The sequence below is a fragment of the Lampris incognitus genome, chromosome 3 (assembly GCF_029633865.1).
Source record: "Lampris incognitus isolate fLamInc1 chromosome 3, fLamInc1.hap2, whole genome shotgun sequence".
NCBI classification, from domain to species: domain Eukaryota; kingdom Metazoa; phylum Chordata; class Actinopteri; order Lampriformes; family Lampridae; genus Lampris; species Lampris incognitus.
In genome coordinates this window covers 93,319,075-93,341,394 of record NC_079213.1, presented here as the reverse complement: position 1 = coordinate 93,341,394, position 22,320 = coordinate 93,319,075, and the positions used below count along the sequence as shown (strand labels likewise).

Here is a 22,320-nt window from a genome sequence, read left to right as displayed (position 1 = left end):
TTCCCTTTCTTTGCGGATCGTTTGTTCTCTGTCGCATCTCAGTTCAGCACAGTCGTTGCGCTGCCGCTCAAGTGCTGAGGCAAGTCAAGGTCAAACAGTCGCCTCTGAATCAGCCAACTGGAAATCAGCTGCGGTTTGCAGAGATATTTACGCGTGCAACAGTCCAAACATTCGCAAATAAAACAAAAGATCTCCATCGAGGGGGTTTTCTTTTTGTTTTTGGTCCGTTTCGTTTTGGGGACACAGCACGTCGGCACCTCAGGAGTTAACGGCGGAGCGAAAGTGATTGACGCGCACACGTGACGTTTGGCTTATTACCGCCCTCTCCGCCGTGCTGTACAGGAGACGCCAAGATGGCTGCAAGCAATTATTACGGCTTCACACATGGTGCCGGTCCGCAATACAGGTAAATTAATTCAGCTGGTGTAGGGGTTCGTATCCGGCGTGCCGTTCGCATTCGCAATTGGCGCTCTTCGGCGCGACGGACCACAGATTAGTTCGCCAGTCCGGCTGTCCGGCTCGTCCTGTTAGCCGTAGCTTGGTTAACCCATGTTAGCTCTGCAGGGCCAGCGCCGGTCGACGGTGCTGACATTATTAAAGTGAGCCCCTTAAAACACGGACGCGTTCAGTTCACACACTCACTTTGCGGTGTTTCAACACGTTTGAGGGATGGAAACTGGAAAACGCCAAGAGGTCTAGTTTACGGATCGTAAGAGACAACACGTATGCCATTGCTTATAGAGAGCGAGGGAATGAGCCGCTCGGAAAAACACAAATAGTCCAAATGACTGCGATGCTCCAGGCACTTCAGACGGTAAAGAGGACCGAAGAGGTCATGGAGAATTGAAACGCTTTGAATGTAATGTAGATCCAAGGTCTTCGCAAAGGACTACGGGTCAACGGTTTGATATGAAAGTAAACGCATAATATAGTTGACGTTATAGGGACCTGTGTGTTCGTGCGTGTGCGCGTTTCTGAGACCGCTGTTTCTGTCACTCGTGATATTTTGGATCGGCGTTCACAATTAAAGACAACTAGCCTATTCGTTAAGACTCGGCGTTTTGTCATTTGGCACCCAAACAATTGAAAACGCCAACCGATCAAATCAGACGCAACAAACCGGAGCGAAACTGAACTGAGGTCAGCCCCGCGACTCGGAAACCGTTAATGTGCTTTTAAAGCCACATGCAACCGCAGACAGTTTCTCACGGTGCAGATTTTAACATCAGTCAGCAAACAGCCAAATGACCATATGGCCAGTGAGTTTGTCAAGTCGTTATTGGACGTCTTTGCGGGTAACACCTGACAGTAGTTGTGCTTTCCTTGGCTTGTTCAGTGGGGAAAGTTTTCAACAGAAAAGGTTTACTTGTTAATTGTTTACTTGTTTTGAATGCGAACCACGCCATATTGACACAGGCTGAACCTACAATGGATGAAAATGCCTCCCGAGTCAGGCTGTTGTCAAATTCTGTTTTCTGTTTCTATACATGGCAGCGGCTTTCACATATGACACAATGAAATGATCAGCGATAGACTAGATCTGCTTGTCTCCCTTGTTTGCCTCCTTTATAAATACAATTCAGCTGTGACGAATCTTCCCGTATGTTTTCTTGTGTGCTTTCAGTTGTGCTACTGCTCAGTATCACTACTGCATCCACTATTGGTAGTATTTGAATTTTAACGTCGCTTGCACATGTGTTGCGTACACACGCCAGATGTTTTTGTCTTTTGATATCATCTCTCTCCTGTCCTTGTCCATGTCAACCCTACAGTTTTGTGTTTCTGCACAACGATGCTGACAGCATCACTTAACAGATGATGAAACAGTGACTGTTTTCTGACTGCATTTCCTAGAATGATAATGATCTGGACCCTGTGTGTTTATGTTTGGCATTGTTGTGTATTCTGTTGGAAATGAGAGCTCTGTCAGTAAGAAGGTCAGGTGTAGTCTGGTGGGGAGGGGGTATTCTTAATGTCTCTGCCCAAGATAACATTTTGGGTATTGTGCTGCACTCTGTCAGCTCTTTTGGAGATTTCTTACTATTGAAATATCATCTTGAGCCTCTAAGATATCAGCAATTTGATAACATTGCTTCATCTGTGTCAGCTTAAATAGTATTGTAGCGAATTCGGGGGACAACGCAACCACAGGAACTGCCGCGGCCGGGAAGCGAACCGGTATCGCCCGCACCGCAGGAGGCATCGCTAACCGCTCGACTAAAGGGTCAGACCCGCGAGCCAGCGTGTCTTCTTATCCATGCACGTTACACTACCCCCCCTCCTTCGGGAAGCGCGTGCCCGCGCTTAAGCATATCAGCTCCTTCGCGCCTCAGGGCGCATACGCTTCCGATGGCCTTACGGTCGCTCCATCCCACTTCTGACACCAATGTAGCGAATTCGGGGGACAACGCAACCACAGGAACTGCCGCGGCCGGGAAGCGAACCCGTATCGCCCGCACCACAGGAGGCATCGCTAACCGCTCGACTAAAGGGTCAGATCCGCGAGCCAGCGGCCAGCGTGTCTTCTTATCCATGCACGTTACACTATTAAAAAAAAAGCCATAAGTGGTTCCTGACTTCAATGAAACATACTTTAATTTATGTCTTAATTTTAAATAATGACAAACATACTCTTGTTCATTCAGCGGCCTATGTTCAAAGAATATAAACAATATGTATGAACCTGCTATCACTAATACGGCCAACTTTCGAGCTTCATGTGACTCATTTCGATTTTTCTCTTTCAAGAAAATAATAAAATCTCCCTTTCCCACTTCCCTTTATTTCCTTTTGCCACTGCCCCCCTCAGTACCCAGCCTCCCCCTACCTATTCCCACCCCTCCACAGCCAGCTACAGCGTTCAGCAGGCTCCAGCCGTGGCTCATGCAGTAACGGCGTCCTACTCTCCAGCCTCAGTCCAGGCTGCCCGACCTGTTGCCTCTGCCCCTTACCCTGCCTACCAGAGCCACCAAGCACCCCCAGACTATGGCTATAGGCAGCCGGACCCCCCTGCACCTCCCCAACCCACCACCACCCCACAGACGTACCAGGTATACTCTGACACGGTCAGTCTCATTTCACTTCCCCTATAAATGTGTTTCTTTTTAGTTTCTCATCGCATGCTAATGTTTGATGTTATGTAAAAGTTTTGTTGTTTGTTTCTTAAAGGGCTTGGGGGTTTTTAGGTCATAATACTGCTGCTTCATTATTGCATGTGATGTCTGTTTTGAAATTTGCACATTTATGCAATGATTGAACAAATGGAGCTGTTGATCCCCGCTGCAGTTTTTTTTTTTTTTTGCTACCTATTGCATTCTGACATCACTGTATGATGGCTCCATCATGAATAGATATCCTGCATAAATAAAGGAACCTCTTGTGACTCAAATTCTAACAGGACAGTTACACTTATGGGCGACCGCCAACAGTGACTACCTATGACAATAAACCGCAGTACTATCAGACCAGTATAGCCCCAGCCCAGAGGACACCCACAGAGAATTACTACCAGACAGGTTAGTACATCTACTCTCAAGGTCTGTCTAAATGGTCAGTCATTGGTCTCTGTTTTGGTTCCGATGACAATTTAGAACTCAGAATAGTTACACACACACACACACACACACACACACACACACACACACACACACATATCAATTTTCCTGCTGAGGATTTGCCAGTGATTAGTCACTACAGGTTTGGTATTATTTGCCTTGCCGTTTTTGATGGATAATGATATTCTAAAAGAATGTGTCTGGCGCTCAGAAGCTAGTGTAATGAGGATCAGATAACCCACTTGCTCTGCCAATAGCTGTCTGACCGGCAATCCCCAAGGATCGTAGAAGAGTCAAATCTCTCCCTCCTCCCCCTCAATTGCCCTTCCTCTGGCCCCTATGCCCTCCTTCTCTTCCTCCTCTCTTTTCTGTTACAGTTGGTGTGAAGAGCGGCTACAGTGCAGTCCCCTCGACTGTGTACAACCAGCCCCCTCCTCCTCAAAGGCAGGTAACAGCCCTGAAACCTCTTGCCCCCTCCTGCTCTGTGTCTACAAGCTACAACATTTATCCAGTATCCACCAGTGTCCAGCAGCCTCCCACGCCCATTTCTTCCTACACCCCAGGCTCCACCTTCAGCTCCACAGCGTCAGCCACCTACTCGGGTAAGAGAGGGAAAGTGCTGGAAATTTTTTTTCAAACCGGTTTTGGCCAGCAGTAATAATACCATTCTTCTATAGGTCATATAGCAATAAAAAAAAGTCATAGATAGATGTCAGCAGTAAGTTTTTTTTTTTTTTTCCCCTAGTACATGGGATGTGACTTGGCTCTCCTTTGTACTTTATTATAAGTTGGGTGAACACCTATGTAGAAACCTGACTTTGGTGTCCAAGAATATATATATAGATAGATATGGGGCTGACAAATTGGTGACCGTCCCCCAGCAAATGTTAAAGACCTTGAACAAAGAGTAGTCCAAATCAGAGTAGTCAATTTAATTGACATAATGTCAGACTACTCAAAAGGCTTTTATCATTGAGTAGTCAGTCTCACCGGACGTAGGACCACCAGCATAAGCTTCTCATTGGTGCTGAAGATTTGTCAGTATTTTACTTCCTTACACTTTCTTTGCATTGTCGTTTTCATAGGACACTGGTGACTATAGCTCAGTTTAAGGCTGGACCTCTGTGATTCTGATTCGTCAAAGGAATAAAAACACCCAGAACCTTTTTCACCGGTCTGGGTTCCGCCAGACCTTTCTCCTGCGCTGATACGGTGCTAAAACAAAGTGTGGAGATAGGTCTGGCTATGTGAGACAACCGTTCGAGTGACCAGCTCTGGTGTACATAACACACCACTAAACTGCTAACAAAAGGTTCATGCTAAGAGTTCATCACATTTCTGACACCTGTCAAATCCCTCCTCGGGGAGCCCGAGGATTATATATGACTTGGGCTTTGCCTTTGTCCTCCTAGATCCCTTTTTCTAGACTGCTCACATCGATCCTCATGAAATTGGAAGTGTGCCTAGTGTGTTGTTAACCTGTCTGTTTTTACAGTGTGCTCACACTTGACCCTGAACTACAGTGCTATTGTTTCGCCCATGAAGCTTTCTCTATTCACCCTCTTTGCTTTTTGTTCCTCCTTTCTCTTCCCCACCCCCCTTCACTCTTTGTTATCCTCTCTTCTCAGGTATCAGCTATTCCAGTTATGATTCAAGTGGCTACACCTCCACCTCCACCCCCTCCTCCTACTACCAGCCAGCCCAACAAACAATCTCCCAACCCCAGCCTCCACCCCAGCAACCCCAGCCCCCGATCCAGCCTCCCCCCAAGCAGCTGACCAGCTCCTCCTGGAGCAATGCTGGCAGCAACATGGTGACAACCCCAGCTAGCAATGCCTACAAAAAGCCCATATTTCACCAGAACAAGCTGCAGAAGCCCAAAGGACCTCCTAAGCAGCCCCAGCTGCATTACTGTGACATCTGCAAGATCAGCTGTGCTGGCCCCCAAGTACGGGTTTAATCAAAGTCGATCATATTTTGTAAATGCTTTTATCAAAATTGGGTTTTCACAAGCTTTTTAAGAGCCACAAAGGGTGCAAAAAAATATAAACAAACCTATCATAACATTAAGATAAAAAAAATCAGAGGCACAGAGTATGTGTAGGTGCATGTGTAGGCCAAAATCTGGCAACTAGTAGCTGGGTGATTGACATCCTGTGGTAATAGTGAGTATCTAAAATTATTATATTGGTCTGGAAATTTCAGTACAGCATTCGTTCTAACCTTGGCAATGCATTTATATTCTACATTTTTGGATTTAGGTTTATCCTCTACAATAAGTGATATGTTGATGGTGGCTGCACCTTCCTAACCGCTTTTGTTTTACCATCTTAGACGTACCGGGAGCACCTGGAAGGCCAGAAGCATAAGAAAAAAGAGGCGGCCCTGAAGTCTGGTGGACAGACAGGGGCCAGCAATGGCCCACGAGGGGTACAGACCCAGTTACGCTGTGAGCTTTGTGATGTCTCCTGCACAGGGGTAGATGCCTATGCCGCCCATATCCGTGGGTCCAAGCACCAGAAGGTTGGCACAAGTGGTTCTTGTCTTTCTGCTCAAGTTACTTAAGTCACTTGCTCTGTCTGAGTAGTCTAAAATGGGAACAGGAGGCATCTGTATAAAATATTCTGCCAATGTGTTGAAAGCAGGCTATTAGTTTGGTGTACCCATGCTATGTTCACTCACAGCTGCCAAGTCTCGAAATGATACCTCCCTCAGGGGTCTGGAATTGGATTAAGTGTCAATATCATGACATGTTTGTATTTCCCTCTCAACTCTCTTTGTGAATCTTGCAAAGGTGGTTAAACTCCATACCAAGTTGGGCAAACCCATACCTTCAACTGAGCCCGTCTTGGTGAACTCTGCTCCAGTGTATACGACCTCGACAGCTGGAAAGCCTTCCACGGCGGCCTCTGCTTCATCGGCCTCCACCAACTCCTCAGCAGCGTCTGCGGCTGCACCAACAGTCCCTGTCGCAGCACCCAAACCATCGGTTGTAATCACCACCACCGCCAAAACAACAGTGCCAGTTAAGAGGCCAGCTGCTCCCAAAATAACAGTCATTTGTAAGTTATGTGGTTATTATTTTGGCTCCCTTTGTGTCATTTGAATATTGAAATTCAGGCATTATTTTTTAAATTGCTCAAATTCTGCCCTTCGAAGGGCCAATATTAGATTGTTCCTCATTATTATTCCATTCACCATTACAGCTCATGTAGATAAATTAAAAGCCCTCATTGAAATCAAATTTAGCTAGGCTAGGGGCCTTTTTTTTCTTCTCTGGACCCTATAACCAATGGATTTGAAATACTGTAGAGATTAACCTGAGTTAAAGGTTGATGAAACCCCCAGTTTCATTCCCTCTCCACCCACTGCACTATTTAAAAAAAAATGCAGTGAAATGGGCATGGAGAATAACGGTGGAGGAGGGATGGGGTGGGCTCGAGCAAAAATTGTCTCACTCTTCGTAAAACTTGGGGAAACGACTCTTAAAAAGAAAAAAAAAAGCCCAGATATTAATTAATACCTCTAAAAAACATGTTTGTGTTTCTGACCCCTTTAATAAGCTCATTGCTAAAAGGTTTTGGAAATGAACATTTCTGACATCTCTCCTGCCTCAGCCAATAAGCCAGCCAGCACTTCAGCCACAGCAGCAGTAGCAACAACAGCCAAGGCAGACGAGCCGAAGCAGCAGACTATGACAATGCACAAGATGGAGCCTCAGAATGAGAATGAGGATGAGGATGGTGACAGAGCAGGTGGCCAAGGAGATGTTCAACCAGTGGGACATGACTATGTGGAGGAGGTAGGCTCGAGTCATGATAATAAGGATTTTATTGATCATGATGAGGGACGCCATTTAATTATGCCATTAATTTATTAAACCTCTTTGCCATCGTCACATAACGTCTTTCAGCAGAAGATAATTTTTATAGTCCCCCCCCCCCCTTTTTAACATGTAATTTGAGTTGAAATGGTCTCCCAGCTCAGTTTTTGAGGGGAATTATCTGTCGCTCCCCAGGTCCGTAATGATGATGGTAAAGTGATTCGCTTCCACTGTAAACTCTGTGAATGCAGCTTCAACGACCCTAATGCTAAAGACATGCACCTGAAAGGAAGACGGCACAGGCTACAATACAAGGTAAAAGAGGTGTTTCCTTTGGTAAGACGTCATCAGAGATGGATACTAAACCAGCATCTCAACTAAATCTGAGATTGCATGTTCACTGAGGAGGCGTACTCAATCATATTAAATGGCTTGGTGATTTATGTGTATGGGCGCGCAATAAGAAAAAGTTTTAACAGTAATGTGGACCTCTGTAAGACATTTTATTTAGAATATGGGCGCAGACCTTTTTTATCTTCTGATATATACTGATTTTCATAATATCCCCCCCAGACATTATCTCCGCACCTTTGCAAATATTACAATACACAATAGTTAATCCTGAAAATATTACGATACACATTTTCTCATACTTGCTCATAAATTCTGTAATCTGAATTTGAATTGAAATCTTGCGCGATAATGCGTTTAGTCTCTCTTGGCCACAAGATGGCAGACTTGCTAAAGATAGGACATTGGCCATACAATCAATCAAGTTGCATTTTATATAGCGCTTTTCTAGCTGCAGCATACAATGAATTGCTCTTTTTGGTAATTCACTTAAATGATTCTCTTCTGTAAATACTAAATTGTTGGTGCTATCTGTTTTTTGTCCTCATAAGTTACAGCAATTTTTAATTTTCTATAAATGTGACATATATCACCTTATGATTATCGGACACGTTTGCGTGGGTGTTTCTTGTATGTTCCACACCTCTTTGTTAGTATCTGGCGGGGAATGTAGAATGTCCTTCATATTGCTCCTCCCGAATGTTGCTTCTCTTTGTAGAAGAAAGTGAACCCAGAGCTCCCTGTGGAGATCAAGCCCAGTAACCGCGCAAGGAAGCTTCAGGAGGGCAAGCTGAGGAAGCAGAAGCAGAAAGCTGTGCTTAAGAGGCAGAGAGATGATGAGCAACGCTGGCACATGGAGATGAGGTCAAAACTGTCTAAATTACAACATCTTTCCATCAACCTTTAAGGTTCTAATTCCCCCTCTCACTAATCCCCCCCCCTCTCGCACCACAGGAACGAGCTCTGGGCTAAAAAGCCTTTTTTTCTATTTGCAGAAATGGGTCAACACAAGTCATATGACCTGAGTCCAAAACCCTGGTCAGACCAGAGTTTTATGCAGGACCGATGCTGCTTGGCTTTAGTATGAACATAATGAAAAATTAGTAGCCTAAATTCTGCACTCGGACGTGATTAATTGACAACTGGCTGTCAGAAAATTCTCTCGCCCCGCCCATCAGCACCGTTCAAATCCAAACTTAGAGATTTTTCACAGAAGGTTTTTTTTTGTCTGTGCAATCAGTACTGATGAATAATGTAGTCAATTGAAGCAATAAAGTCCTCACTGTGTACTATATTGACAGAGAAATCGGTGCTGTCCTACTCAGTCTTTCCCACATTGCGCTTTCTGTATTGTCATCCATCAAATCATCTGCGCTAGTGTTGTGGGACATCATTTCCACCTTTGGAAACGTAGCTCAGTCGAGACAATGAGGATGTGTTTTTTTGAACAGCGTGTTTCACTGCTAATGCAGAAACGATCGGGAACAACTGCAGGTGATTTTCATGTGCTATCCCTGTAGATGGAGATAAGATTGAAAATTGGTAAATTATCCCTTCAAGTCAGGATCATATAATACCACACACAGCTGGCTTAGTATTTCCATAGCTGATCTGAGTGGATGTGGATCTCTGTGTAGTTGTTATCCACTCTACAACGCTAGACCAGCATTTTCAAATTATTGCACCTTGAAAAGTGTTTTTGTAAAGATACAATTTTGGTGGCCAAAGACACCAGCTTGGTGTGGATGGAAGGCCAAAACTAAGAAAGAGACTCGGCTTCAAATTTATGTTAGTGTGGACACGATGTTCGAGGAACCTCATTGGTTTATGAACAGTTTTGCGCTAGTATGATAATGTAAACGTCAGTCAGTACATACCATCTATCTATGAGCTAGCATGTTGTTGGGTTGACTTTTCACAAAGTGACTGAATAAAGAAAAGAAATCCTAAGAAGTCAAGGATTGCCTGACCAAATACTGGGTTGTCCGCCATGTTGAATCTCCACTGTAAACAAAACCATTGAGATGGTTTGAATGGGGAGTCAAAGAGGCCATCTATGTGAAGAGGGAATGACCATCCCTGAACCGAGGGGGGGCTAAGAGTACATCCGTCGCCATCTTGCAATGCTGTGACTGCAAAAACTCCCAAATCCTCTGAATAGTACACTTGGCCATTGAAACTAGTTAATGCTCACAGCAATTTGCATATGAAACTGATCGTTGGTTTTGTTCGTTATGCAACTGTATTGTTTATAAGGGTGGGGATTTTTTATTTATTTACCCCCCCCCCCCTTTTCTCCCCAGTTGTGCAGACTACCACGTGCCTCCTCTGATGCATGTGGAGTCAGTAGCCAGCCGCTTCTTTTCAGCTGACAGTGAGGAGTTTGGCCAGGGGGACATAGCGCGTGGGAGGATCACACTATTCCCTCCCACTTCCCTGTCTCACTTGGATGAGTGATGAAACTTTTCTCCCACTTAATGTTGTGTCCAGATGAGCTGATTCCCCTTTTTGGGACATTGAAATGGTCGTGTCAAAACACAACTATCCAGTTCAGCTGTGATGTGTATGGAAATGAAGTCCAGCGGACCTGAATCTTGGTTAAACACCGACGAAACGGTTTACCACTGTCCAGTATGAACAGTTAGGTGCAGGTTGATTCCATGTTCAGCAACGCATGTCATATGAAGGTTTTGTGTGTGAAAGAGGTTTGATGACTTTGCTGTGCCTCACATAGCTGATCTTTTACATACATTCACTCCCCAAGCGCTCTCTCCGCTCCCGAGGATGGGGTTAGTCTCACCATTTGGTTTTGTTTTTTTTTGGAACCCCCCCCCCCCATTATACCTGGCTAATTACCCCACTGTCCGAGCCATCCCGGTCGCTGCTCCACCCCCTCTGCCGATCCGGGGAGGCTGCAGACTATCACATGACTCCTCCGATATATGTGGAGTCGCGAGCCGCTTCTTTTCACCTGACAGTGAAGCCTTTCGCCAGGGGGACATAGCGCGTGGGAGGATCACTCTATTTCCCCCAGTCCCCCCCAAACAGGCGCCCCGACCGACCAGAGGAGAGGCTAGTGCAGTGACCAGGACACATACCCACATTTGGCTTCCCACCCGCAGACAAGGCCAATTGTTTTGGTAGGGACGCCCGACCAAGCTGGAGGTAACATGGGGATTTGAACCGGTGATCCCCGTGTTGGTAGGCAATGGAATAGACCGCTATGCTTCCTGGACGCCCATTCTCATCATTTAAAGAAACTGTCTTAGTTTTGGTGATGGGGCTTTTTCTGTTACTGCTTCTATACCGTGGAATGAGCTTCTTCTCCCATGAGAACAGCGACTGTTTTTTTTTTTTATTATTATTTTTTAAGTGACACTAAAAATTCACTTGTTTAACTTCTTATTTCTGGTGTTCTTTCATCTATAGCGTTTTAATGTGTCCTTTAGTTTATTTTTAATTTTTTTTATTTTGTTGCTTTATGCCTCCTGTTGTCAGATTCTTTTGTTAACCCTCCTTTCTTTCTGATGTTGTACAACTGTACTTTTACCCTGGAAGGGGTCCTTGAGTTCTGGAAAATTTCCCATCTTTGGTATTCCTGCTTTGCAGTTCTGCCAAGTGGGCATCCGTGATTGGCTTAGGTTGCATAGATTCCATTTCGGGACACGGGAGATTACTATCTAAGAGAGCCCTTACTGTCCCATGAACTCAGACACAGCTGTTAACACTGTACTCGTCCCTTATACATGAATGAAGATTTGATTTATCCAATGGTACGTGAGAATACATATTCCAAGGCGAGTGATTTATGTAGAAACTGCTGTTGTGTACATTGCATCTACTTTTGATTCATGTTTTTTTTTTCTTTTTTTTCTCTTCATTTTATTTTATTTCTTTTTTCACTCGTGTTAATCAATGTATTCACGACTGCCAGTCCTGTCTCCTCCAGACGTTATGAGGAGGACATGTACTGGAGGAGAATGGAGGAGGAACAGATGTACTGGGGGGAGCAGAGGCGCAGGATGGCCCCTCCCCCACTCATGAGCCGCCCTGGCATGCCTGTACCCCCTCTATTGGTGAGTGTCACTGTTGCGGTAATGTTGTTTTTACCCCAGGACTGTTTGGAGTGTAATAATTCCTTTTTTGGATCCCCCCCCTTTTTTCTCCCCATTGTGTAACCCCTTAACCTGGTTAAGTATAAGAGTAGTACCTTTCCTAGATGGCCTTTCGTGGCATCCTAGACTGGTCTCCATACACTCCAGCATCATGTGAAGTGCAAAATATAGCCTCTCCATGATGAATGACCGTTGGTGCTTGGAGAAGAGCCACATCCTCCTTGCAGTAATTCTGTTAACGTTGTCAGGAGACAACAGAGCAGAACACAGCGGATCTAGAGGAGTAAATCTCGATAATAAATCCTGCTATTCCCATGGGTAGCAGTAGTCCTAGGTGCATTCATTGACAGACTGATATTATGGACCAGGGAATATCGTTGCTTTGCAGATGATCAATGCATCTTGACAATGGAAAGGCCTAAAATCTCCAGTTAGCGGAAAACCATAGAACTGCATGTGGAGTAGTGCCCCATGCTTTAAACATGCGCACCCGAAACCCTATGAGGCGTCCTGACGGACGACCTAGGTGAGGCAGTGAGGTTTTCTCCCCAGGAGTGTAATAATTCTTAAAGGGAAACGCTATATCTGTGGTGACGTGTAGACCGTAGTTGAGATTAGTCCCTGTCCCAGAATAGTTATGCAAGTGCGTGGGAGAGGGACTTGATTCTGCAGTGTGGTTTTGTCATGTGTCAAACCCACTGCCCCGCTCATTGCTGTCTCCCTCCACTGCGTATTACATAACCAATCTATTTTTTTTTAAAGGACTAGTTTTGAGTGTAATACATAGTTTTGGACCACACCTAGAGCACCTGGGTTCAAGCCCCCATTGTCAGCTAGTGGGTGTCAGGTGTTCTTGAGCAAGAAACTGAATCCCTACTCCACACCAGAGCATTATTCCATAGTCGACCCTGCTCTCCAACACAATTGAAGAAGGGGGCAAAATCAGAGACCTTCACCACATGGAAGAATAAAGTATTTCGTCATTGTTCGTTTTGTTGTTGATTTTTTTTGTTATACCTACCTATTTTTCGTCTGCTCCCTTCAGACGTGTGTGCGTCGACCAGACTCCCCAGACGACCGCCACATCATGGCCAAGCACTCCACCATTTACCCAGTGGAGGATGAGCTGCAGGCCGTCCAGAAGATTGTCTCTCACTCGGAGAGAGCTCTGAAACTGGTGTCAGACTCCTTGCTAGAAAAAGAGACACCAGCTGCTGATGCTTCTACTACCGAGGGTAGTGAGGAGAAAAGGTAAGAAAGAAGACAAAGTAGTGAGAAGAGGGGATAGATTGTGTGGATTGGGCCCAGTTCTTGACAAAAAGCAAACTCAAGTAAAAATGTAAAAATGTACTCAATATATACATCAAAGTGCCAGTGAGCCTTTTTACCAAGCTGAGCCATTCTGATCCCCCTGCCTCCTGACCCAGTGCTAAAACCACCACCCAATTCCCACAATCAATCATTCACGCCATCTCAATAACAGCTGTCTGCTGCGGCCTTCAGCTTTTTTGACCTTTAAACTTGGAAACCTTTCTCACCCTGACAGTACTGAGGCTCCAGGGCGGCTATTAAAAGGGGTGATGAGAGTGGGCATCCTGGCTAAAGGCCTGCTCCTCCACGGGGACAGGAACGTTGAGCTAATCCTGCTGACTGCAAAGAAACCCACTATGTCCCTACTGAAGAACATTGCCAAGCAACTGCCCAAGGAACTCGCGGTAAGAAAATTCATCAGTTGACTTAGCTTACAGTTGAATGACTCAGATCAAGCAGTCTTTAGTTGAGAGACTGTTAATGCAGGCAATGGTTTTTTTGAGGGGGGGGGATTCCTTGTGATGAAAGAGGAGTCTTAAAAAGATTTTTTTTTGTGGTTTTTTTTTTTTGAGGAGTGGATGGTAGAATTTGGTATGCTGTCATGGGTGCTTTGGTAAGCATGTGGTATCTACTGGATATGCGGTAATTTAGAACAGAGACAAACATAACATGAAAAAAAATCCCAAACAAGCCAAACCTAAGAAAAGAAAAAAAAAACAGGAAAAGCTGATGTCGGTTACTCATTGTATATGTTTATTTAGATGTGACATTGGTAGATCCAGTAAGTCATCAAAAAGAGGAATTCTCCACTCTCGCATGACAAACCACAGCACTTGGCTTGTGATTCATTTCATAAGAAACTGAGACTGGTAGATTTTAATTGATGTACTCCATGGACTGGAAAACAAGGTTTCACTGTTAGTATGTTTTTTGTTTAGATGTGGTATGAAAACTGCTTTATCAATTGAATATCATGATGTAAGAATGGGGTACAGTCATTATTATTGATACAGCCTCTTTTGGCAACCTAGACAAAAGTTTCCATAAAATATCCTTTTGTGCCTCACTTACCATGTGAACATCAAGCCCCTGGCATTTAAGAGGAATTCCTCTGAGTCTCAAAAGTGACGTAATTTTTTCCTCTGCACTAGAACAGTTCCATTTATATTGGGTGAACATTGTGACCGCTAGCCCCCACAGCCAGAAATAAGGCATTCATTTGTCCTGTTCCTTTAATCGGCAATGTTCACTGGTACGCCGTTTCTCTGGAGAACAAATAAAATTGGAACTAATGACTGACTCAGAATACCAAAGGCCGGTGTCTTTGGGTGCTGGCAGCGCTATTATAGTTCAAATATTATTGCAATCCACAAAGCCAGTGCTATTCCTTGTTAAGTTGGCGATAGTTTCATCTTGATGAAGTTACCTGTCACATGTCTTCATTCTGTTGTTCCTAGCTTTGGGAGAGAGTCATCCATGTTCACAAATGATCGAACTGTTCTAGGTCACAGGAATAACGGGTGGGATTTATCTTTTTCTTTTTTTTCCTTTTTTTTTTTTTTTACATGAACTGACTGTGACTATATTCCTGTTTAAGGCCTATCTATTACAGAGGCAGGAGAGAGAGTGAGGATGATGAAGAGCGAGGCTTGTGATGTGTTGTAATTCCTTACTCTTTCTCCCTCCTGCTTTAGCTGTAAAGTGTGTTTCATCAAAGGTGCGTTTAACTGATCTTTAGATGCACTGCCTGGTTATGACACCTGAATCCTACAGAGTGAGACTGGGGCATTTTTTTTCTTCTTTTTTTTTAGCTTTCCCGCCTTTATTGTCGCATTTTTTTCCTTTCAGTTTTACCGTTTTTACAAGAAAATATAGCTTGTCCCCAAATCCTGAGAAACACTGTTCTCTGTGTAGCTTACCCATGTTGAATATGGGGACGTAAGATCTAAAAAGAGAGGAAACAATTTCTTAGCTGGGGTTGAAAACGTTTCACATATACCCCATCCCTCTGTCAAACTAGGCTCTTTTTTTTGTCAGTTTTTTTCTAAACCCCCCCCCCCCAAAGAAAGCTCCAACACCCCCCATACCCCCCCCTCTCCTCTGTAGTGAGTAATCCCGAGTGTCCTTTTAACCGGCAGACATTTTCTGAAGATCAGTATGAGGTGCAGGCTCACCCTGAGGAGGCCAACATCGTGATATTTTCAAGCAAGGAGCCCAAAATGCAGGTGACGATTTCTCTCACCTCGCCGCTGATGAGGGAGGACCCTGCCGCTGAGAAGGACAAGCAGGCAGGAGGAAAATCGGCTGAGAAAGGTTAGAGAAGCCAAAGCTTTCAGTGCCAGACAACCAGAGGTTAGCGCCGTGTGTACTACACCGTCCCAACCCTCCTACTGCCCCTGCCTCACCTAGAAGCAGCCTAGATGTGTTTTCATTTTATTCTACTTATTCGTTTGTTTTAGGCTGAAAAGCTCCCAAACAACATGAAATGAAAAATGGGACTTTTTAATCAAGTCCATACATCTTGGTTCCAATAGAAATACTGTGTGTATTTCTTTTCTTTAACCCTCCTCCCCTTTTTAAAAAGGTGCCTAAAAAAAAAAAATATATATATATATATAATGGCTCACCCATTTCATCTGCCCACATTTTTCCATTTTCCCCCATTGTTTGCAGTAATGTCAGTCCCCAGGCGCTTTTTAATTTCTTTTCTCAAACATTTGACTCTAAAGCCGGCTCTCCGACCTTTCTGTGCCAGCAGGGTGTGTGTTTCTCTGAACACACGCTCATACAAACCCTCGGGTAAAACTAAAAGCAAATGGACAGAGATGACTAGAAATGTTCAGATAATGCCCAGGGATGAGAATGCACCTAACTTAATCCATGCAGAAATATAAGTAGCTCTGAGATTTGATGCAAGTTCTGCTTGTCTTTACTGCAAGCTCCTTTTGTCACCAGTGAACGGCGGGGGATCCGAGGTCCAACGACTTCCAGATCCCCCACCTCTCTCTCTCATCCCTGAAACATCAGATGGCATTATTATTGTTGCTAAGGTGTTGGAGTGTCATTCTATACCCTTCTATACACAATGGTCACTGAGATAATGTCAAAATGAGATTAGTAACTGCATTAACTACACACACACACACACACACACACACTCTAACTTTCAAGATCACTGTTTTACGAACACTCCTTCACCAACTGCGAAAAGTTGTCGGCATTCTAGTGTATTTTATTTTCTCATTTTGGAAAACATGGTAGAATTGTTTTCAGTGATTTTTTTTTTGTTGTTTTGTTTGTTTTTTTGTTTTTTTTCCCCTCCTGTTTTTGTTTGGGTTTGTTGATCAGTGCCCCACCCCCTGTATCAGCAGACCTAGGCAATGAATGGCTATTCTTAAGTCCACACCAGTATACAGTACCATCAAGAAAAGCAAAATAAAGAACACAAAGTTGCTCATGTTTATTAAGATTTTCACTGTGAAGAAAGCTGGAGACTGTCTTGTTCACCAAGATCACAGAACGATTCCTAAATTAAGACTCTGGTCTTTTAGACACATTATAAATGTGGGCTTTTAATTCCAAGTGGTATGATGGTGTGGACTTCAAAAAGTTGGTTTATTTTGTATTTCCCCTGTAACAAAACTTAACAGCCTCTGCTCTTGCCACAGTTGGAGGAAGCATGGGAAGCCCCCTTGGCTTGTCTTGTGAAATAATAAATCATGGCAGTTCTTAACTGCAGTCGATGGAGTGGGAAAATGCCATTTGTCATTTTGAGGTGACAAATGTCACTTGAATTGGTCCTCAGTCATGAAAACAAACAAATGTTCATGATTCTTTATGGGTTATTTCATTAACTGAAAGGCATTTTTTTAAGCAACGTAGCTTTGCATACGGGTAATTCATAAGGCTCAAAGAGAAGGTAATTCTTGGCTTTGTCACGTTCGAACAAATTTGACCTTAGTGAAAATGAATCAAATGTTATTTTATAATGTCACCTGGGATAATTAGTGCAGGGTACCCTCTTAATGCTTTTATACCAACCAAGGATGAGTTAACTCAAAACATAAGGCCATCGGTCTTATCTCAGACTGGAGCTTGTATTTATAGTACGAGGAAAATGCACTTGCCCTGTGATGGCCTGTCCAGGGTGTCTCCCTGCCTGCCGCCCAATGACTGCTGGTATAGGTTCCAGCATACCCGTGACCCTGAGAGCAGGATAAGCGGTTTGGATAATGGATGGATGGAAAATGCACTTAAGTCAAAATGTATCTGGATACAGTCTCTTAACATGGTCAATTTCACATCGACACTACACAGTAGATCAAAGATGTTAATAAGTCACTTTTCACCAGTTTTGCGATGGATCAGATAAATCCTTTCTTGCATTCAGAACAATCTGGCTCCGTTATTCCAAGATCCATATCATTGCTATTATTCAGTCCCAGGTGTTAAAATAGTCCTCATACATTTACATTGACTTATCTGATCTTCACTTAATCACTTTCCTCTCAAACCAGCCAAGCAAAGCTTTTTTATTGTATTTTATTTTTTCTAAGATTTGCACAATAATTTTGCAAGGCAAATAAATGCCAGAAATGTTGTAGTTAATCTCATCCCTGGTCAGTGAAAATTCAACAAGGGAAAGCCAGCCTTTAAACGACTACTGTGCATTGCAGTGATCAACTGGCTGTTGTGTTAATTTAGCAGTAAGCAAGAACTCTAAGTAAACACTGTTTATACCAGGTATGGCTGAGGAGGACCCTCCTGATGTCCTGAACAAAAAGAAATGCCTTGAATACCTCGCAGCTCTCCGACACGCCAAATGGTTCAAGGTAAAGGCGTTAGACCATCCACCTAGATTCACTGTCCTCTACCCGACAGTTTATTATTATGGCGCTATGTCTCCTGAAGAATTTGTCAACAAAATGCTTCCGAAGCAAATTGTCTTTTTTATTAACGGAGGAAATCGTTTGTTTACATCAGTGCTGAAATTGACTTCAGTTGTCTGGCTATGTGAAAATACAAGGAACAAGTAATCTTTAACATGACCTTTAACATTGATGACACATTACAGAAACATAGCTTTGTTGAGATTTACAATGTCAGAAATTCAGTGTGGCTACAATAAGTGACTTTGCTTATGGATTTTGCATCCCTTGCTTTTGCGTACCTGTAGGCTCGTGCCAATGGGCTGCAGTCTTGTGTGATCATCATTAGGGTCCTGAGAGATCTATGCCAACGTGTGCCAACTTGGGGCAAGATGCCAGGATGGGTAAGGGGGTGGGGTGTGGGATGCTTGGCCCTTTCTTGGGCTGAGTCTTTTTCTTTTTCATCCATCGATTGTCCTCTGTGTAGGCTGTATTTTATTTTATGATATAAAATAATACCGTATCAGCTGCTCCTTCTCTCAAACCGTGTATGGTCTTGAAGAGCCAAGTTTAATCAAAATGTTGTTTTCAAGCATGTCTAGCTCACATTGTATCTGAGGTAGCACGTACACATCTGAGATAAGGAGTTTGACGCAAAACATTTAAAGAGAAAAGGAAACCACAAAAGGAGATGTATTACTTTTCTCAATTTCCTAAAAGGAGATGTATTACTTTTCTCAACTTCCTGTGTGCTTCTCCCTCCAGGCCATGGAGCTGCTGGTAGAGAAGGTAATCAGCAGTGCTACAGGCCCGCTCAGCCCAGGCGAAGCCATGCGCAGGGTGCTGGAGTGTATCTCCACAGGCATACTCCTATCAGGTCAGACAAACACTACAATACCATTTATACAAGTGAATTATATGGTGTTGTACTCTAAATTCCTCTACTGACAAGTCCAGTTAAGTTCATCCTATTGCCGAACAGCATTGTGGTACACGTGTTTTATGCTGAGTGATATAAAACCAGTGTTGAGTTTAGCTCAGCTTTCTTGGGTTGTCTTCCAAAATTGTGTCTTCTTGCCATCTACACTACCAGCATCATTCATGCACAATTAAAGAGGGATAGTTTTCGATGAGATTAAATTGAGACTTTAATGATCTCCATAGGGAAATTGGGTCACTTTGGAGGCAAATGAAAGGGGGGGGGGTGGATCGGCTTATGCTAAGAAAAGAGCGAAATGGAGAGTTTTAAAACACTTTAGTAACTCTTGTAATAGTTATTTCCACTGTCAATAATTCAGGACCTCTCCTGTGTCACTCTTATAGTCCCATTAATTTCTGTGCCCCACCCGCTGCAGATGGACCTGGTTTGCATGACCCCTGTGAGAAAGAGCCAATAGATGCGTTGGAGAGCATGACTGGACAAGCCAGAGAAGACATTACAGCAAGTGCACAGGTACATTCCTACAGTGCCCATGTATTGAGTTTACTGTCGATATCAGTGTGATTTCAATCTTTGTGGGAAACTTTGGTTTATTGAAGATGCTTGAAATTCCACTGACTCAGTTTTTCTTTTTTCCCATTGCTTCTGGTTTCCAGCACGCTTTGCGGCTTCTTGCATTCCGTCAGATCCACAAGGTTCTGGGCATGGATTCTCTACCAGCATCCAAGGCTGGCGCCCGCAACCGCAAACGTCGACGGGAAATCAATGAGGCGGGCGAAGGGGAGGGGGAGGGTAAAAAAGACAAGAAGGAGGAAGAGGAGGAGGAGGAGGATGAGGAGGAGGAGGCAGAGGCTTGACCTCTGCCTCAGAGTGATGTCTTTGCTAGTGTAGAGACTGGTAGAATGTCCCATCTTTAAAAAAAATTTTTTTATCTTGAGAAATAATCTTAACACAGGTATACAAATATGAATATTACTGACTCGTTGTGTGTCTGCCCTCGAATGGAGAGGATCGAATGTTGGAGGGAGGTGGCTGAAAGCTGGGGGGGATCTGTACTGTAATTCTTTCTCCGTTATTTACTGCGGATGTACTTAGTGTGCTTGAGATTGGCTACAAGTTTTTGTCAAAAGAGGTTTGGATGGAGCGAATAATTTCATCATTCCATTTCTAGGACAGTGTTTCTCAATCTTTTTTGAGTTAGGGACCCCCCCCAGAATAATCAGGCTGACACCCCCCCCCCCCCCCAAAATAGCACTGGGACATTTAGCTTTAATTAGTGTTTTTAGATTTATTGAAATAACAGCACCTCATGTGCACACACACTTTGACTCTGACAAACACACTCAGAACTATTCTAAGGCAAATTATATCACTGATACAGGTGATGTAATGTATAAACCATTCCCCAGTCTAAAAGATATTTTATTTTTTTCTCCACAGCCATCTGGTAACACTCCAGGTGGAGAACCAATGTTCTGGGAAACTTGCACAATATAGCTACTGACCACCCCTCCCCTCCCTTCATGTTCATTTACACCAGCTGTACCAGCTGCTATTACCTTGTTGCTTATTTCGATGATTTGGAAGCAGTCTGGTAACGAATCCTCAAATACAATTTAATCATCTGTACTTCTAGCTTTATGTTCGGCTTGTCTCTTTAGAGAAGAGCTTGAATCCCTACTGCTGCCCTGGCCAGTTTTGTCATTTGACTTCTCAGCAGCAGTCGCTATAGCATCGCAGTGTATGTGTCATAGTTCACAAGAGACGTTTCCTGGTTTAAGGAAAAGGAGCACAGGTGCGTAGTCACTTTGAAACTGCTTTCCAATGTAAGAGACGATTCACAATGTAAAGGATTTTCAAACTGTTGATGCTCAATGAGCCTAAAATACAGATTCATATTCAGACTAATGGAGACATGCTGTTGGTTGGGGTGGGGAAACTGGGTGCACCAGAACAGTCTTTCCTTGACCTTTCATGCCCTCTTCCTCCTCTCGTGAGTCCTTTTCTCGACCTGTGTTGAGTTCTGATGGTCTTCTTTGTTTGTTTATTATTATTATTATTCAGAACAGTTTAAAAAGTGGAACATCGAAGACAAAAACTTTTAACCCCCCCCCCCGAAATCCCCATCCTATCCTACCCTGGAAAACGACACAATGATATAAAATTGTCTTTCAAACAAGGTCATGTATTGAGACCTGCAAAGATATTTCTGTCCCGTGCAAGATCCAGTCGCACTTGGAAAATATAAAAGATTTTTGTGGAGATGATACCCTGAAATTTTATGTCTCTCGAGAGGAGTCTTATGTTGCACAGTCGAGCATGCTGAGGGAATGGAGCACTTAACGACAATGTTACTATATGCAGCCGTAATTTCATCATTTGGACATACCTAGCAATCGTTTTCTTTTGTGGTATGGTTTGCAGAGAAGATGATTTTGGACAGAAAAACGTATGACTGAAAATCTACTGTCCCAATCAAGGGGTTGCTGGGCTTTGACTTTATTCCTTGTGCCTGCAATGTGATGTCATTTCGATTTCATAAGACTGAAGGTTCTGTTTAAGGGGAACATTTGAGTCGCTACTGTCATACAACATTTTACGATCTCAACAAAGATGTTGGTTGGATGGAAAGAGAATTGCACAGCCCCTTGGTTGAAAGGTTTTATGTGAGAAAGTGCATTTTTTTTGTTTTTTAGTTTGATTTCATTTATTAAGAAACATAATAGACGTTTGTTTTCGTTTTGAGGCCGTTGCAATCAGTTTTGTATCGTTAAACCAAGTGTGAACGTTGCTGTCCCATTATTTGAATGTCTTTGTAGTGCTGCCTACACTTACGGGGAAATAAATACTTTTAAACCAAATGTGTTTTCGAAGCTCTGCTGATTTATAAAATTACAAATTGGACCAGTCAGTCCAGGGTGTCTCCCCGCCTGCCGTCCAGTGACTGCTGGGATAGGCTCCAGCATTCCCGCCACCCTGAGTAAGGATAAGCGGTTTGGACAATGAATGAATAACCAAAATTTATACCGTCAGGTGATTAAAAGGGTCGTTTACAGTGAGCGGTTCCTCCTCTCAACCGCCGTGTTATTGTTCCCACATCATAATTATGATCTTCAGCACCGTCATTGCAGCTGACCTATGACGTTGTTGTGGTGTGCCTTTGCGACATTGGGAAATAAGACTGGGAAATTACCAAAGCTAACCTAACCTGACCCTGACCTTAACCTAAAACTTAGCTTACCCTAACCTTAACAGATAGCCAACCTCAACCTAACATTTAGTTTACCCTAAATTTAACCCACAACCATCTTTCACTCCCGAGTCGCAAAGGCGCGACAGTGCAACAACGTGATTGGTC

The 22,320-nt window shown here is 43.6% G+C and overlaps 1 protein-coding gene across 2 annotated transcripts; it reads left to right on the top strand.

The window, feature by feature from the left end:
• The first annotated feature begins 337 nt into the window (after positions 1-337).
• zfr2 (zinc finger RNA binding protein 2) lies at positions 338-21,818 on the top strand. 2 transcript variants are annotated; one of them, XM_056276040.1, is made up of 19 exons: positions 338-406; positions 2,810-3,050; positions 3,398-3,515; positions 3,932-4,156; positions 5,183-5,502; positions 5,889-6,077; positions 6,349-6,616; positions 7,172-7,356; positions 7,573-7,692; positions 8,447-8,592; positions 11,663-11,804; positions 12,889-13,094; positions 13,390-13,558; positions 15,293-15,467; positions 17,898-17,986; positions 18,331-18,426; positions 18,788-18,899; positions 19,378-19,475; positions 19,619-21,818. In XM_056276040.1, exons 1-19 carry the CDS (start codon positions 354-356, stop codon positions 19,817-19,819), a joined length of 3,153 nt encoding a protein of 1,050 aa, XP_056132015.1. In that variant the 5' UTR covers positions 338-353; the 3' UTR covers positions 19,820-21,818. The 2 variants fall into 2 exon arrangements, with proteins under 2 accessions (XP_056132015.1, XP_056132014.1); XM_056276039.1 differs by having other exon boundaries at positions 2,810-3,065; positions 11,678-11,804.
• The last annotated feature ends 502 nt before the right edge of the window (positions 21,819-22,320 follow it).

Excerpts from the sequence above, each read along its gene's own strand:
- zfr2 (XM_056276040.1), top strand. The coding sequence starts at position 354 with ATGGCTGCAAGCAATTATTACGGCTTCACACATGGTGCCGGTCCGCAA. Across the intron at positions 6,078-6,348 it reads GTGGGTCCAAGCACCAGAAG|GTGGTTAAACTCCATACCAA; the intron begins GTTGGCACAAGT and ends AATCTTGCAAAG. Across the intron at positions 15,468-17,897 it reads AGGAAAATCGGCTGAGAAAG|GTATGGCTGAGGAGGACCCT; the intron begins GTTAGAGAAGCC and ends TGTTTATACCAG.